The sequence below is a fragment of the Paralichthys olivaceus genome, chromosome 9 (assembly GCF_024713975.1).
Source record: "Paralichthys olivaceus isolate ysfri-2021 chromosome 9, ASM2471397v2, whole genome shotgun sequence".
Taxonomy (NCBI): Eukaryota; Metazoa; Chordata; class Actinopteri; order Pleuronectiformes; family Paralichthyidae; genus Paralichthys; species Paralichthys olivaceus.
The window spans coordinates 16,664,617-16,679,381 of record NC_091101.1 but is presented as its reverse complement, the minus strand read 5'-3'; the positions used below and the strand labels follow the sequence as shown (position 1 = coordinate 16,679,381).

At 43.8% G+C, this 14,765-nt stretch overlaps 1 protein-coding gene across 2 annotated transcripts in view; it reads left to right on the top strand.

Moving 5' to 3' along the window:
• The window catches only part of ndst1a (N-deacetylase/N-sulfotransferase (heparan glucosaminyl) 1a), a 41,152-nt gene extending 26,494 nt beyond the window's left edge, over window positions 1-14,658 (top strand). For both annotated transcript variants that reach the window (XM_020081116.2, XM_069531531.1), the window contains 14 exons: window positions 543-1,566; window positions 3,368-3,850; window positions 4,604-4,691; window positions 5,032-5,186; window positions 6,213-6,398; window positions 7,538-7,666; window positions 8,777-8,959; window positions 9,424-9,520; window positions 9,780-9,903; window positions 10,762-10,936; window positions 11,014-11,184; window positions 11,358-11,467; window positions 12,499-12,601; window positions 12,706-14,658. In XM_020081116.2, the coding sequence (XP_019936675.1) occupies window positions 1,021-1,566; window positions 3,368-3,850; window positions 4,604-4,691; window positions 5,032-5,186; window positions 6,213-6,398; window positions 7,538-7,666; window positions 8,777-8,959; window positions 9,424-9,520; window positions 9,780-9,903; window positions 10,762-10,936; window positions 11,014-11,184; window positions 11,358-11,467; window positions 12,499-12,601; window positions 12,706-12,825 (2,670 nt within the window). In that variant the 5' untranslated portion in view covers window positions 543-1,020 and the 3' untranslated portion in view covers window positions 12,826-14,658. The remainder of the gene's footprint in view (window positions 1-542; window positions 1,567-3,367; window positions 3,851-4,603; window positions 4,692-5,031; window positions 5,187-6,212; window positions 6,399-7,537; window positions 7,667-8,776; window positions 8,960-9,423; window positions 9,521-9,779; window positions 9,904-10,761; window positions 10,937-11,013; window positions 11,185-11,357; window positions 11,468-12,498; window positions 12,602-12,705) is intronic.
• The last annotated feature ends 107 nt before the right edge of the window (window positions 14,659-14,765 follow it).

Here is a 14,765-nt window from a genome sequence, read left to right as displayed (position 1 = left end):
ATGCTGTGAGGATTTTAGGGAAATAGAAGATTTGTACCCGTGGGTGATGGCTTCACAACTGGACTGAATTGGGAATTGGTTTGCCCCAAGGCTTTGTTGTCACTCACATTCTGCTTATTGATTGTGTGGAGGCTGCATGAGTGGTGTGTGTGTGTGTGTGTGTGTGTGTGTGTGTGTGTGTGTGTGTGTGTGTGTGTGTGTGTGTGTGTGTGTGTGTGTGTGTGTGTGTGTGTGTGTGTGTGTGTGTGTGTGTGTGTGTGTGTGTGTGTGTGTGTGTGTGTGTGTGTGTGTGTGTGTGCAAGGGTTAGGTGTTTGCATGTAGGGGGGATATTGACAGCTCTTACTTTGTGTAGGTGAAAGCAAGGACTACTTTGGAGTGAACTTTTGGAGCGAACTTTTGGAGCATTGGCAGTATGCACACATCTCCCACACGCTGCTAAACCTACAAAACAAAAGAAAGCAATATGTCATTTGTTCTATCGAAGCTGATGCCGCGATTTCATATTTTAACAATATTTTCCTCCCTCTCGTTGTTTTTCTAGGTCAGGAGCTTCGAACCTGAGGGAATTGTGCTGCTGAGATGACCTGCGTGACCTCGCTTTCCTCCCGAGATCATTCTCCAATCAAAAGACTGCAGAAAAATCTAGTCGACACATGGTTGGCAGGTTCGCATGATGGACAGGTGATGGAGTCTTCCATCATCTTTCTGCACCAGTGACTCGTCCTGCCAAACCTCCCTCTGAGGCATCAGTGTGTACCAGTGGTCCAAGGCCCCACATTCCTCTGCCATGGTGACATAAGAAGCGCTGCAATATGAGGGAGAGCCAAAGTGAGACCGTCTCATTTCTTTCTCCAGTAGCTGTTGCAGCTGCTACCTTAACGCCTTTTCTACTTCGCTCCATAACAAGACTAACTTTGTTGTGAATAATCACTGCTCGCTGTTGTCTACACACACCGAGAGAGACTGCCCCCAAGGCGTGTTGCTGGGCCGGTGGGGCGGAACGGTGTGGGCACGAGACGATGCTGGGATGCGTGACACGCCTCCGTCGGCTGGTCCGTCTCCTCCCCCTGCAGACCTCCCTCCTCCTCCTCTTCCTCTTCTGCACCGTCAGCGTCTGCATCTCTGCCTACTTCCTCTATGGCGTCAAGCGGGAGCTGGAGCCATCGGGAGGGGGCGTGTCTGGAGCCGAAGGTGCGTCTGCCGACACAGATGACCCAAGGGTCACGCCGTCCAGACTGCTGCCTCTCCGGGGCGTCTCGGGGGGCCCCGGGGTGGATCCCGGAGGGGCCAGGACAGATCCTGTGGTTCTGGTGTTTGTGGAAAGCCAGTATTCTCAACTGGGTCAGGAGATTGTGGCCATTCTGGAGTCCGGCCGGTTCAGATACCGGACTGAGATCTCTCCCGGTAAAGGGGACATGCCCACGTTGACAGACAAAGAGCGGGGGCGTTTCACACTGGTGATTTATGAGAACATCCTCAAGTATGTCAACTTGGATGCCTGGAACCGAGAGCTGCTGGACAAATACTGTGTGGAATATGGAGTGGGCATCATTGGCTTCTTCAAGGTTAGGACAACAGCATACTCCCTCCCTCCCTCCCCTCCCCTCCCTCCCCTCCCTCCTCTCCCTCCTCTCACTCACACCTTCTGCCCTGTCCATCTGGCTGCACAGTCTCTAAGGATTCACAGGACCTGCCTCAATCTCACTTCACTGTTTTTTCTTATTTTCAATCTCTCTTGTTTTTCTATTTTCTCTAGTCTGGCCTCCCTCACTCTTTTCGGCAAGTCTCTTGTTACCCTTTCCTTGTTTTCTCTCCTTTTATTTGATTTGCTCTGGATATTCACTCCTCTCTCCTTCTATATCTCTCCTACTCTCTCTTTCTCTGCCAGTAATCCTTTGCTGAGCCTGTTTGCCCAAGGCCACTTTTCAGGTCTCATGGTTTTAATCACCATCTCTGAGCCATGGAAAGAATATAGAGCGAGATATGGAGGCATAGATGGTGGTGCAGAAATGTTAGGCAGTGTAGGTGAAGGTCAGGAAAGCCTGGTGGGATATACCATCTATTGGGAGAGGAGGAAGCGGAGCGAGGTCGTACATCCCAATAACCTGGACACACCACAGAACTCTGCTCTCTGAACAAAACTGTTTGCAGTGGAGCTGGCGCAGTATAGTGTTCAGTTTATTAGGTACACCCACCTAATAAAAATGCAGTCAACCATTTTGAAGATTATTACATTTAGTTTCATTGAAACAGTTTAGGAGAGATGCTGAATAAACTGTACAGTCATTTATTCTGTGGTACTGACAGTTACAATTCTGTATATTTTATGTATTTGTGTTTTTTATATAAAATTGGGTTAAACTAGAATGGCACTAGAGCACATACCTCCACCAAGCCCAACAGTCCCCTTTTGAAAATATATAATATATAAATATCAGTTCCCTCAATATGCCTGATTATTCTCATCAAGTGAAACAAATTCCAGGATTCAACTCTAGTCAACAAGTCATCTAGTCATCAACCCAAGTTTGATGGAAATCCATTTAGTAGTTTTGTGTAATCATGCTCACAAACAGAATGACAGACAGGGGCGAAAACATAATGTATATATGTATTAAAAGAAACACACTAATGGCACAACATGCAGAGAACATATAGAGCATTATTTATTTTCTTATTCGGTGGAAATTAATTGTCATTTTATCACCTTTTATCAAATTACCTCTATACTATATAATATTTCTACATATTGGATTTTCACAACAAATACAACAATGTGGGACCTAAAGTAATAAGGAAAGAAAGTTAATGTTAAAAAAAAAGAATGTAATCTTTTACTATATCAATGTTGTTTTTTTGAGAAATCGAGTATGGTTGGTCTCTGCAATGCACAAAAATTAGCCGCCACAGTGTGGACACCACCCAGTACATGTCAGTGTTAACTTAATGATGCTGTCACCAACGCCCACACACACAGTGGTAAATTTTAAGTGATACAGAAGTGAAAGAGCAAGAGAAGGTGGGAATTGTATATCCTCGGTTGTAGTGGTGCGAGAGAGACGGAGAGAATGACAAATGTGAGAGGGAAAATTTCAATGAATAATCACCGAACCCACCGCCGTTGAATCTTAGAGGACACGGCAGGAGGTGATTCATTTTGACTGCAATCTCGGAGCATAGCAGATTGAGCTTAGCAGGTAGAAGCTGCCTCATGCGTTCACATCTGAGTAGGCCTGACATTCCTTATTTCACACATGATTGGAGAAATTGGGGGAATTATATCTTATACGTTTCTGTCTTCATCACTCTGGTGTATGATGAATTTGTTTGATTTCTCTCTCTTGTTTCTGTCTCTCTTCTGATCAGGCCAATGAAAACAGTCTGCTCAGTGCACAGCTGAAAGGCTTCCCCCTCTTCCTGCACTCTAACTTGGGTCTGAAGGACTGCACGGTCAACCCCAAGTCCCCTCTGCTCTTTATAACTCGATCTGGACAGCCCCTGCCAGGTCCTCTCCCAGGGGATGACTGGACAGTTTTCCAGTCCAACCACTCGACATACGAGCCTGTGCTCCTGGCAAAGACCCAATCGGCCGAGAGCATTGCATCGATGGGGCAGAACGCAGCCCTGCTCCCATCTGTGGTGCAGGACCTGGGGCTCCACGATGGCATCCAGAGGGTCCTGTTCGGCAACAACTTGGTCTTCTGGCTGCACAAGCTGGTGTTTGTGGATGCTGTGGCCTTTCTGACAGGGAAGAGGCTCTCGCTGTCCCTGGAGCGCTACTTGCTGGTGGATATAGATGACATCTTTGTGGGTAAAGAGGGCACACGCATGAAAGTGCCTGATGTAAAGGTGAGTTTGTGAGTGAGCTGCAACTGTTTTGAATTGTTAAGAAAGTTATCTGAATAGAAAGTGAACCCACTTATGTATTCATCAACCAGTGTTTTCAACAGCCCTTAGCAGAAATATAAGAAGTGCCTCACACATTGTATGTGCTATCCTCTGCCAGTCATAAAGAAACGCCCTTCTTCTCGCTTCTCTTCTCCTTTTGAATGCGTTCGTCCCAGTAGGCCACTCAAAGCTGACAGGCCCCACTGCTCACACTGTCACAGAAGCTCCAGAGCAATGAATATTTCAGGGGCTCTGACACATACAAAGAATGTTGAAAAGTTCCTTGCTTGTGTCCCCTCAGAGCAAAACAGACCCCCCTCGCATGTGGCGGCAGAGGGTATAAGAAATACTTATGGAATAAGCATCAAGGCCTCCACTTGCAACAGCAACAGCTTTTAGGAACAAATCACACCCTGACAAGACGCAAAAATCTCAGAGTGAGAGAGGGTGTGTGCTGGGAGTATTATCCAGCGCAGAGATCAAATGAAACAAACACCCAAATCAGAAGAGAGCAAAATATCAAACAGAATGGAGGAGCGGAGTTAGGCAACTGGGAGTGGATGTTGGATGTTTACTGAAAGAAACTTGCAGGATGAAATATGTATGTGGGCATGCGTGTGCCTGTGTGTTCTCGCCTCTTCATTAATGCACTAGTGCACCAGTGCGAGTGCAAACCATGGATTGACCCACTGCTCTTTTCTCCCACTGTTTTAGGCCCTGCTGGAGACACAGAGGGAGCTGCGCACCCATGTGCCCAACTTCACCTTCAATCTGGGATTCTCAGGGAAATTCTTTCACGCTGGTAAGATATGGTTTTGCTGCAGTTAACTCAAGCAGAGATAAATAAGAGTGTGCACTAAACTGAAAGTGATAACACTTCTGACACTGCAGAGTTTGGATTCAAGATATATTAATATCTCTACTCCTTTTCTTCTACTTCATGTCTCTACTTTTTCCTCTTGTGGCTCATCCCCCACATTCCTCACTTCAACATCTGAACTTTTTCTTTGACTTTCATTACATCCCTTTCATCATCACTGACTCACTTTCACCTTTTGATTCTCCCTTCATCTGTCCATTTGTTTCTCTTCACTCCCTCGTCTCTTTCCATCTCCTTTCCCGTGTGGCTGTCCACCCTCTAGGCTCTGATGAGGAGGACCTGGGAGACGACCTGCTGCTTTCCTACGTGAAGGAGTTTTGGTGGTTTCCTCACATGTGGAGCCACATGCAGCCACATCTATTCCACAACCAGTCGGTGCTTGCTGAGCAGATGTTGCTCAACAAGAAATTTGCCATGGTGAGTCAGGGGCGTGAGGGGTCAGATCACATCTTTGGGGGAGCACAGTGAGCATTTTTTAAGCCATTATTCAGTCTTAGCCAGGCAGCACAATGGAACTGATTACTTTGCTGTGGAGGTGTGTTTTCTGTCGCCTGCAGCTCTTTATCACTGTGGCTGCTCCTTTTCTGTTCAATTACTCTCTTGCACCGTTTAAAAATGATCCTCAAAGAAAAAACACTGCGGAAAATGACTTTATTACTTTAAATTATTTTTGATTGACGATCAGTGTGCAAACCAGATTCACAATAAAGGCCAGCTGATGCTGTGAAATGGCTCTGACGCAGCATAAAGGCAGCAAACAGGTTTATATCAACAAAATAAAATAACATAGGATTACATCCTGTTTCATTTTCTATCTAATTCCCTCATACTTACGTCAGTAGTGTGAATCTGGCAAGGGCATGACGTGTGTATAGTTACGGCCCTGAGGAAGTGCAGCGTTGAAATTGGTGCAATTTGGACACATGATTCGTTCAATGTTGATAAAAGAGGACCTGCGCTCTGTAGCAGCGGTGGCTGGGACTCATCACTGTGAGTGACATTGAAGATCACAACAACAGCGTGTTCACGACAACTGATTCTCCAGTTCAGGGTTTTTCCGACTGAGTCAAGCTTCATTGAACTTTGCGTAAACAGTCAAGGAGCTCTTTGTGCAGCGGCTGTGGTGCAGCTTGAGGGTTCTGTGGACTGAGTCTTTATTTGTCGTGGCTCAATTACTGCAGGTCACTTTTACAGTTTCATAAACAAAGCTGCAACCAGCATCACCCATTTCAAACAGGCAAGTTTAGAGTGGCCACTGCAATAGTTGAAGAAAATGCTGATCATATATTGTATCAAAAAGGGGTCTGATACCTTGAACATCTTAAGAATTTTGACCTTCTCACCCGTGAATATCATGGTTTTAGTGAGTCTCGCCTATGGCACCTTTCCATTCTCTTCTCATCTTGTCTCTTTAACCGTCACTTGTGTATTTTCGTCCTCCAGGAGCACGGGATCCCCACTAACATGGGCTACGCGGTAGCGCCGCACCACTCAGGCGTCTACCCTGTCCACATTCAGCTGTACGATGCCTGGAAGAAGGTGTGGGGCATCAAGGTGACGAGCACGGAGGAGTACCCGCACCTGAAGCCTGCTCGTTTCCGGCGAGGTTTCATCCACAGCGGCATTAGCGTAAGACCACCACTCATACACCCCTTCTTCTGTAAGTTCTCATTATCTTGTTACCTCCAGCCTGTTGCTTTTCCTCCACTTTGCTTCTCAACACCCATTTCTTTTCAGCCAGTAATCCCCTTCAGGGTTCTTTTTTACCATCTACATGTGCCATCATTCATTAATTATGACTCCATCTCCACCAATTCTTGTGTATTTATTCCGGTCCCAAGGCCAGCAGTTGTTCTTTATCCTGCATTTGTCCATCATCCTCGATTCCTCTTTGACTGCGTCTTGTCCCCAAAGACGCACAGCGGAATCTTGTTTTCTTTTACCACATATCAATGAGGCAACAGAAGTCCCGAAAGAAGCCAATCATCTCATTAGTCTGGCTGCGTTGTTGTATTCTCCCACGGAGCAGGAGACGTAATGTAGTCAAGTGAACCAGTCTTGCATGAGGCACCTGTCTGAGTCGCGCTGCCTAGCAGGCCTCAGCGCCATAACAGAGACTGACATCTCTGGCAACAGCATAGGTGGAGCGTGCACACAACAACTCACCGAAATGTCAACAGTGAAATGTCAGAAAAAAAACCTGCACTTTATTTAGCTTCACTGCAGTAGCTGGTGCTGAATAATACAGTTATGAGAACAAAATTGAAGTGGAATATTATATTCAAGAGGCGCAAAAGAAGGAAAAAATCCTTATCTATTTTTCCCAGGTTGACCTTCAGCACTGATAGGAAACAGTGCAGCCTCAGTCCAGCTCCTTTGTAGCGTTGGCATTCAGTCGGCCTGTGTGGTCTCTGTGCTCCGTGCTCGTCCTTGAGATAGTGCTGTATGAATGGACAGTCTCCACTGCTCACTGATGATTGATATTCAGTTCCCCAGACACTTTAAACTGCACAATCCTTTCCATGAATTTTCATATAGATTCAGTGAATAAGAGGTTTGCTTTGGCAAGATGAACTGCATAATGTGAATGTTATTGAAAGCAAACAATGTGTGGAGTAACTGCCTGGAGTAGTGACAGCCCCGCTCCGCTCTCAGCAGAGGCCCGATGCTCTGTGTGTTTAATGCTGAATTCATTTCTTTGTGATTTTTTTTATTTGTTCTTTTTTTGCCGTTTTGCTTTGGTGACTTTGCATTTGTTTGTATCACAGGTGCTGCCGAGGCAGACATGCGGCCTTTTCACACACACTATCTTCTACAAAGACTACCCCGGCAGTCCCAATGAACTAGACAAACTCATCAACGGAGGAGAACTGTTCCTCACCGTTCTGTTGAACCCAGTGAGTGAAATAACACAAACGCACGACAAAAGCTTTTGTCTCGTGCACTTAGAAAACCCATTTAACTGGTGGTCTGAAGTGAAAATTAAATGAGCAAGAGAACAGTGACTCATCAGTGCCTCATGCAGTGACGCCGATGTCATACTTTATCATTTTTCCCCAGGGACAAAGCTCATTTTATTAAAGTCAGAAATACATTCTGCAAAAATTAGTGTTATTCATCAACATGTTTTGTTGTTGGATGATAAAAAAGATAGCTTTTATTATAACCATATGTGCAACAAACATCAACCCCCTCTGCATAATCAGCCGATCCTTGTAAAGACAAGATGAGATACTAAATGTGCTGTGATATAGGACCAATAAAAGTATCAGTTTCTCTTATTTGAGAATCTGGAACCATCAAATGTTCAGCACTTTGTTGTTCTATTTATCACTTAATTCTTTGTTGCCCTTATTATTTAATTATATTCAATTTTATTTGTTTTGTGCCAAATCATAATAGACATTATCTCAAGGCACTTTTCATAGAAGGTTTAAAATAGAGAGAAACTCAACAGTTCCCACAATGAGCTGCAGTTTGGCGACGGTGGAGAAGGAAAAAAACTCCCACATTAACTGGATGAAACCTCTAACAGAACCAGACTCCATGTAACCAGTTGGAGTGAGCAGAGAAAAATGGGGAGGAGAAGAGAGATAGGTTGAAAAGAGGGGACAGAAGAGAGAGAGCTAGGGGAGAGGGGGAGTTAAGAAAATCTATATTGCATGAAATGTCAAAATCCAGAAATGTTTTGGTGTACAGATGACAGTAGGGAATGGTTGTTTAATTTTAATGCTTATAAGGTGGCTACCTTTGTTTCTAAATCTTGGGAGAAGAAACTTCAGGATGCTTTATTTCTTTGTTTTTTTTGTTATTGATGCTGCTGCTCTGGTTTCTTTATTTTGTTAGTACTTTTTCTAAATATTGGTGTCTTGTCGGGCACATAATGTGAAGGAGGCAAATAATAAAAATCAATCACACACAACATGTGTGATAGCACACAGCGTGTATCAGTGAACATCTTCATCTCTTTGAATTAAACATTCTCTACTTGTTCCTTCCATCCACAGATCAGTATCTTCATGACCCATCTGTCCAACTATGGGAACGATCGCCTCGGCCTGTACACCTTTAAAAGCCTGGTGATGTTCGTGCAGACGTGGACCAATTTAAAGATGCAGACGCTGCCGCCTGTTCAACTGGCTCAGAAGTACTTCAGCCTGTTCCCCTCTGAGAGGGATCCCCTCTGGCAGGTGAGCAGAAGAGGCTGACGATGACATAATCTAATCAACACATTTTTATTTTCACTAACGTCAAAGTTTATGTTAGGTGGAAAGCCTCCATTTTAGTAACGGACTGCTGCAATAAAATAAAATATAGCTGATTATGTGTCTGTTAAAGAACATGTTGTACGCCTTTAAAATAGGACATGATACAGAAATAGCTTGAATCCTTTGCATACAGATCATATCCAGACACAGTGTGTACGGCTTTGGTCATGAACAATACATTGCATTGTTGCTCGGCGTGGATATGCCATTAACCATCCTATCCTGTTTTCTTCAAAGGTATTTCCTTTGTTGTTGTGCCTGGAGATCATTTGAGTAAACTGAGGTTAACAAGGTTTCTTTTGTGTTTTATAAATGTACATATTTGTTGCACTTTTGCTAAAAACCAGACGTAAAACAAAGGATTGTTTATCTTTCTGTGGCTACAGGATCCCTGTGAGGACAAAAGGCACAAGGACATCTGGTCCAAAGAGAAAACATGTGACCGCTTCCCCAAACTGCTCGTCATCGGCCCTCAAAAGACAGGTGAGGCGTGGTACTTCAGCACCCCCTACAGGCCGGAGTTGGATATTAAAACAAGGTTTCTCATTGAGTTCAATGTGGAAGTCGTCTGACAGGGTTTCAGCATTTTGAATTAGTTTGAGTGTAGACAGAGAAGAATGATTTGCTGTTAAGATCTGATGGTTATAGATGACAGAATATGCACTGCCTCAAACCTCTTGCTCTTTTATTCCTTTACTTTCTCCCTCTCATCTACACCCTCGTTCTTTCTTTGCCCTCTCAGGGACAACAGCACTCTACCTGTTTCTTGGCATGCACCCCGACCTGACCAGTAACTACCCCAGCAAGGAGACCTTTGAGGAGATCCAGTTTTTCAATGGACACAACTACCACAGAGGCATAGACTGGTAAGAAACCCCGCAGGCACCTTAGCATTTTGTAGTGTAGCTGTGCTGAGGCAGCACTAAGCAATCAACTGCACTTACTGAGCTCCATTTTTAGAAATGTCCACATTATACATTTAAATGTTTGTTTTTAGTGTTTTTTTGTTGTTGAATCCTGCTTTTTATTTGATGAGTTCAGAAAAGTATCACCTGTAATACTGTAAAATAAAATGTGTAAATATTGTATGAGAACAAATACATTGAGTCATAGAGGACAGAGATGGTGTTTAGGTGCTATAAATAAAGGACATGCATTTTGTTGCAGTATAATTTAAATGTTCAGAATACAGTTTTTTGTCAAAATCCATATGCTGGAATTGTGAAAATCCTTTGAAGTTGAATAAACTTGAAATAACGATTACAAACCTTATAGTTTAATCTGACTTTCTCATTCAACAGATGGCATGTTTCTGTTTAAAGGAGATAAAATCAAGTATCAAAATGCAAATGATGCTAGGACCCCACACAACAACAAATCTGCTCTTCAGTGACGTTCCTAAGAGCGAGAGTAGTAAAACAATTAACATTGATTTAATTAGAAATCCACTATTTTGAGTTTCCCGGAGGTTGAATTGATTTTTAAAGATGCATCTGTAAGAAACTGAAGAGTCAAAAGCTAAATTCACTTGGCAGGCTGCACATTTCTGTGGGTGGGCTGCTCCCAAATATTAAAACTGTGTGGTGTTGCTAGATGTATTTTTGTATGCGAGATGCTGCACATGGTCGATCACCCACACAGGCAGTGGAGAAATTATGCTGATCTATGGAGAGCAAAATTTACCAGATGAACTGCTTGCAACACTTGTGTTTTTTGCACATTAGGTACATGGAGTACTTCCCTCTGCCCTCCAACACCAGTTCAGATTACTACTTCGAGAAGAGTGCCAACTACTTTGACTCTGACGTGGCCGCTCAGCGAGCCGCAGCTCTCCTGCCCAAAGCCAAGATCGTCACCATCCTCATCAACCCCGCAGACAGAGCATACTCTTGGTACCAGGTCAGTCACTGGCAACGCTAACCCAGATTAAATGTCTCTGCATGTGCTGTTTTAAATAACATCCCGTCCACCTTCAGCACCAAAGAGCCCACGATGATCCGGTGGCGTTGAAATACTCCTTCCATGACGTCATCACTGCAGGCCATGACGCTCCACTCAAACTACGGGTCCTCCAGAATCGCTGTCTGGTGCCAGGCTGGTACGCCATCCACCTGGAGCGCTGGCTCAACTACTACCACTCCAGCCAGGTACTGTGTGTTTCCATGCACATTGTGGTGAGGCTTGTGCCATCCTTACCAGCAGTGCTTTAAATCCTATTGAACATGAGGAAAATGACCTGCCATCGAGGGAAACTCTTTAGTTTTACCTGCTCAGCTCCTGTTTCTGTTCTAATATTTGATTCTGTTTGTGTCTCGCTCAGCTGTTGGTCTTAGATGGGCAGATGCTGAAGACGGAGCCTGCCTCAATCATGGATAAAATCCAGAAGTTTTTAGGCCTCGCCAACATCATCAACTACCACAAGATCTTAGCGTGAGTATCCTCCTCCGCTCTCAATCCCTCACAGTTTAAAGTCTTCAACTGGCAGATTTACAAATTCATTTACAGAGTAATTTATAACTTTAGGCTCTATGGGTTAAATTAGCTGTTGTTTAGATCTGTAAGATCCTAATCACTGGAGTGTTTTCCTAGGCCCATGGTATAAATTATAAAACCATCAGTGTGCCACAGTGTGCTCCCTGTCTTTGTTTTGTGAAGGAAATACACGATGGTTATATATGAAGTAATCATGTATGTGATTTAAATCAGGAGTCACTTACAGATGAAAATTTGTGAATTAGAATGAAATTGAATTTATTGTGAACAAAGGAATAGACTTTAGTGTTCAGACTCCAGCAGGAAGTAGAACAGCATGGACGCAGTTAAATTAGGTTTTCTGGGGTGGTGGTGGTGATGAGGGATGGAGCACGTCTTATGACGGCTTCTGATAAGATGACTGAGTATCAAGAGTTGAGGTCGAGGTGGGTCACTCAAGCCCCTTTTCCACTGGGTCAAAAAAAACACCAAACACCTGCTAACATCTGCCTTCGTTTGCAACGGGAATGGATACAATCAACATTCACTCTCGGGTAAAATGACTCTGTAGTAGACGCAGATTTTAATCTGCAAAGATCAGCAGTGATGGAAATGTGACACCCGGGTGAACCCACTAATTTGACAAGACAACGAGGTGAGAGAGCATCTCAGTTTTTGGTGAGTTTGTGACGTGAAATGTGGAAAACCCCTCTACAGGTAATTGGAAAGGAGTAAAAGGACATTTATAAAGCCTGAATATACCTGTTCATTTTGGTGTCAAAGAGGTAAAAGTGACCACAGTACTGAGCTGACAGCTGAATGACAGGATGGAGAGAGAACAATTTCAAATGTGACAGCTTACACGTCAGGCTGTGATTGGATAAAAAGGGCGAATGAGCTGGGAGCCTAAGATGGTGGGAACTGTTCATGTGACTTAAGAGGCAATACTGAACTATTTCTTGACTTCATTATTTCTCTTTTGTGTACAGGTTCGATCCTAAGAAAGGTTTCTGGTGTCAGCTGCTGGAGGGAGGGAAGACCAAGTGTTTGGGGAAGAGTAAAGGGCGCAGGTACCCTGACATGGACGCTGAGGTAGGATCCTTAACAAGAGATATATCTTATGTCTTGATATTTTGCCTAAATGTTATTTCTTTGGCAGAATTCTTTGATTTCATCTTGCTTTTTTTCTCCTTCAGTCCCAGGGGTTCCTCAGGGAATACTATAGGGATCACAATATTGAGCTGTCAAAGCTGCTCTACAGGATGGGTCAGCCGCTGCCCAGCTGGCTCAGAGAGGAGCTGGTCCACACCAGGTAGCAGCACCACGTAAGGGGCAGCCATCAGCTCAACACACTGAACCACTGCTTCTCCCTGCTGACGGACACGGGCCAGGGAGTCCTGAAATGTTGAAGATTCCAAACAGTTTTGAAAGAAATGGAAATAATTCGACAGTTGAGGATGGGACTCCACACGAGAACTCAACACTTTTACTGTGATCTTCCCAAATGAAACTAGCAAACAGTGGAGGCTGAGCTAGAGGAGAGCGCAGCTGCTTTCAGCGGCTGACAGCTCGCGCCTTGAGAAGCCATTGGTACCCGGTGGTGATCATGGCGGCCTCCACTGTGTCCTGAAGGAGGAGGGACCTTCAGTGTTTGATAATCACTTCCCTGCTCTTCTTTTCTTCGCATGAACTTCCTCCTGAAAATCAGAGTGAGGGATTAAAATGTCTGAAGCTTGAGCAGTCAGGAGACGTCACCTCTGGAAAAACAGGGCGACGAAAGAGAATCGCCATTGTCTCTGGCTATGAGTTGCGTTGTTTGGAGCTCATGAGAACACGCTAAGTAACAGTGACTAAATGTAAGAGAGCCTGGTTTACTAGAGAGACATTGGTTGCAAATGCCTTTGATATATGTTTTTATGAGCGGAGAATGGGAGATCTGGCGTCTTGACTCAGGCTGCATGTTGTAGCCTTACTTGATAGGCCTTGGTAGAATCTAGTTATCACATTTACAAGTGCCAGGACAGAGTCTTTATTTAACTATTACCACATGGAGGTCTGAGGGGTTGTTGGTTTTTTTTGGATTTTTTTTTTTTTTTCTTTTCTTTTCTCTGATTTCATTTTTAATTCAGACAGCAATGCGTTATTGTAGAATGTACCACAACTAAACATCTTAGTTCCGTTTTCTCCCTATAGGCCACATGTACTGTACAGTTAGTTCAACTGTTCACCTCAGCCGTCTCTTAGGTCACTTCCAACTGAATTGGCTGAAGCCGGAGCAGCAGGATGGACGTCGAAAGCACAATATTTAAGTGAAAATGGACTCTGAGCATATACAGGTTACGGGAAAGCACACTAACTAACAAAACCGGCTCCAACTATAATCTGTGAAGAAGATCATAAGCTAGCTACTGTATGTTTAATCCAAGCCCTCTGGTTCAACAGATTCAGACAGTGTACAGAACAAGATTATGCTTCTCAAAATCCCTTTGCAGCATTTGGGTTTTTGTCAAAAACTGTATATTTTGTCTTATATTTTATTTCTTTTACTAGATGAGTTTTTTTTGTTTTGTTTTTTTAGAGGAGGGGGGGCTGTCTCTGGGAAAAACATGTAAAGTTGCCAGGCAAACCAACAATGTCCCCGTTCGGATGTTAGGTTGTCGGTCAAGGTGTTACCACTGCAACTAGATGTCAAGCATAGATAACAAGAAGCTGCTCTTACTGCAATAGTTTTGTACAATGTTCTGATGTGATAACAAATGCACATGTCGGTCCTTTTTATTTCCTGACTTTGTAATGTACATATTACGCAAACCCCCTGGGTAGACCTAAATTATTGAATGTGTTTGGGTTTACGCTTTCCATCGGCCCATTCCTCTAGTGTGAAGCGTCAGTGCTGTGCTGAGGGGAGTCTGGATCGTTTCGTGTGTCGATAAGATTGTTTCCTCTCATGTCCTCTCACTGCCAACTATTGTACAGAGGTACTGAGTCTCTCCATATAAAGTATTAAGTGATAACACATAACAGCAATGATGGTACTAATCTCCTGGACTGTATGATAAAGATTTGTAATTGTTGTCAATAATTTTTACAGTGTAACTAATATTGTCGGTGCTTTTTAATTTGCAAATAAAACACCACTGTATTTTTCAGTAGTTCGTCTTTGTCATCTAAGTTGAATTCAACCCAATCTTTATTTGGCTTAATGTCTTCATCCTATTTGTTTGTGAGCAAGATCTTTACAAAGACAACTGAAAAG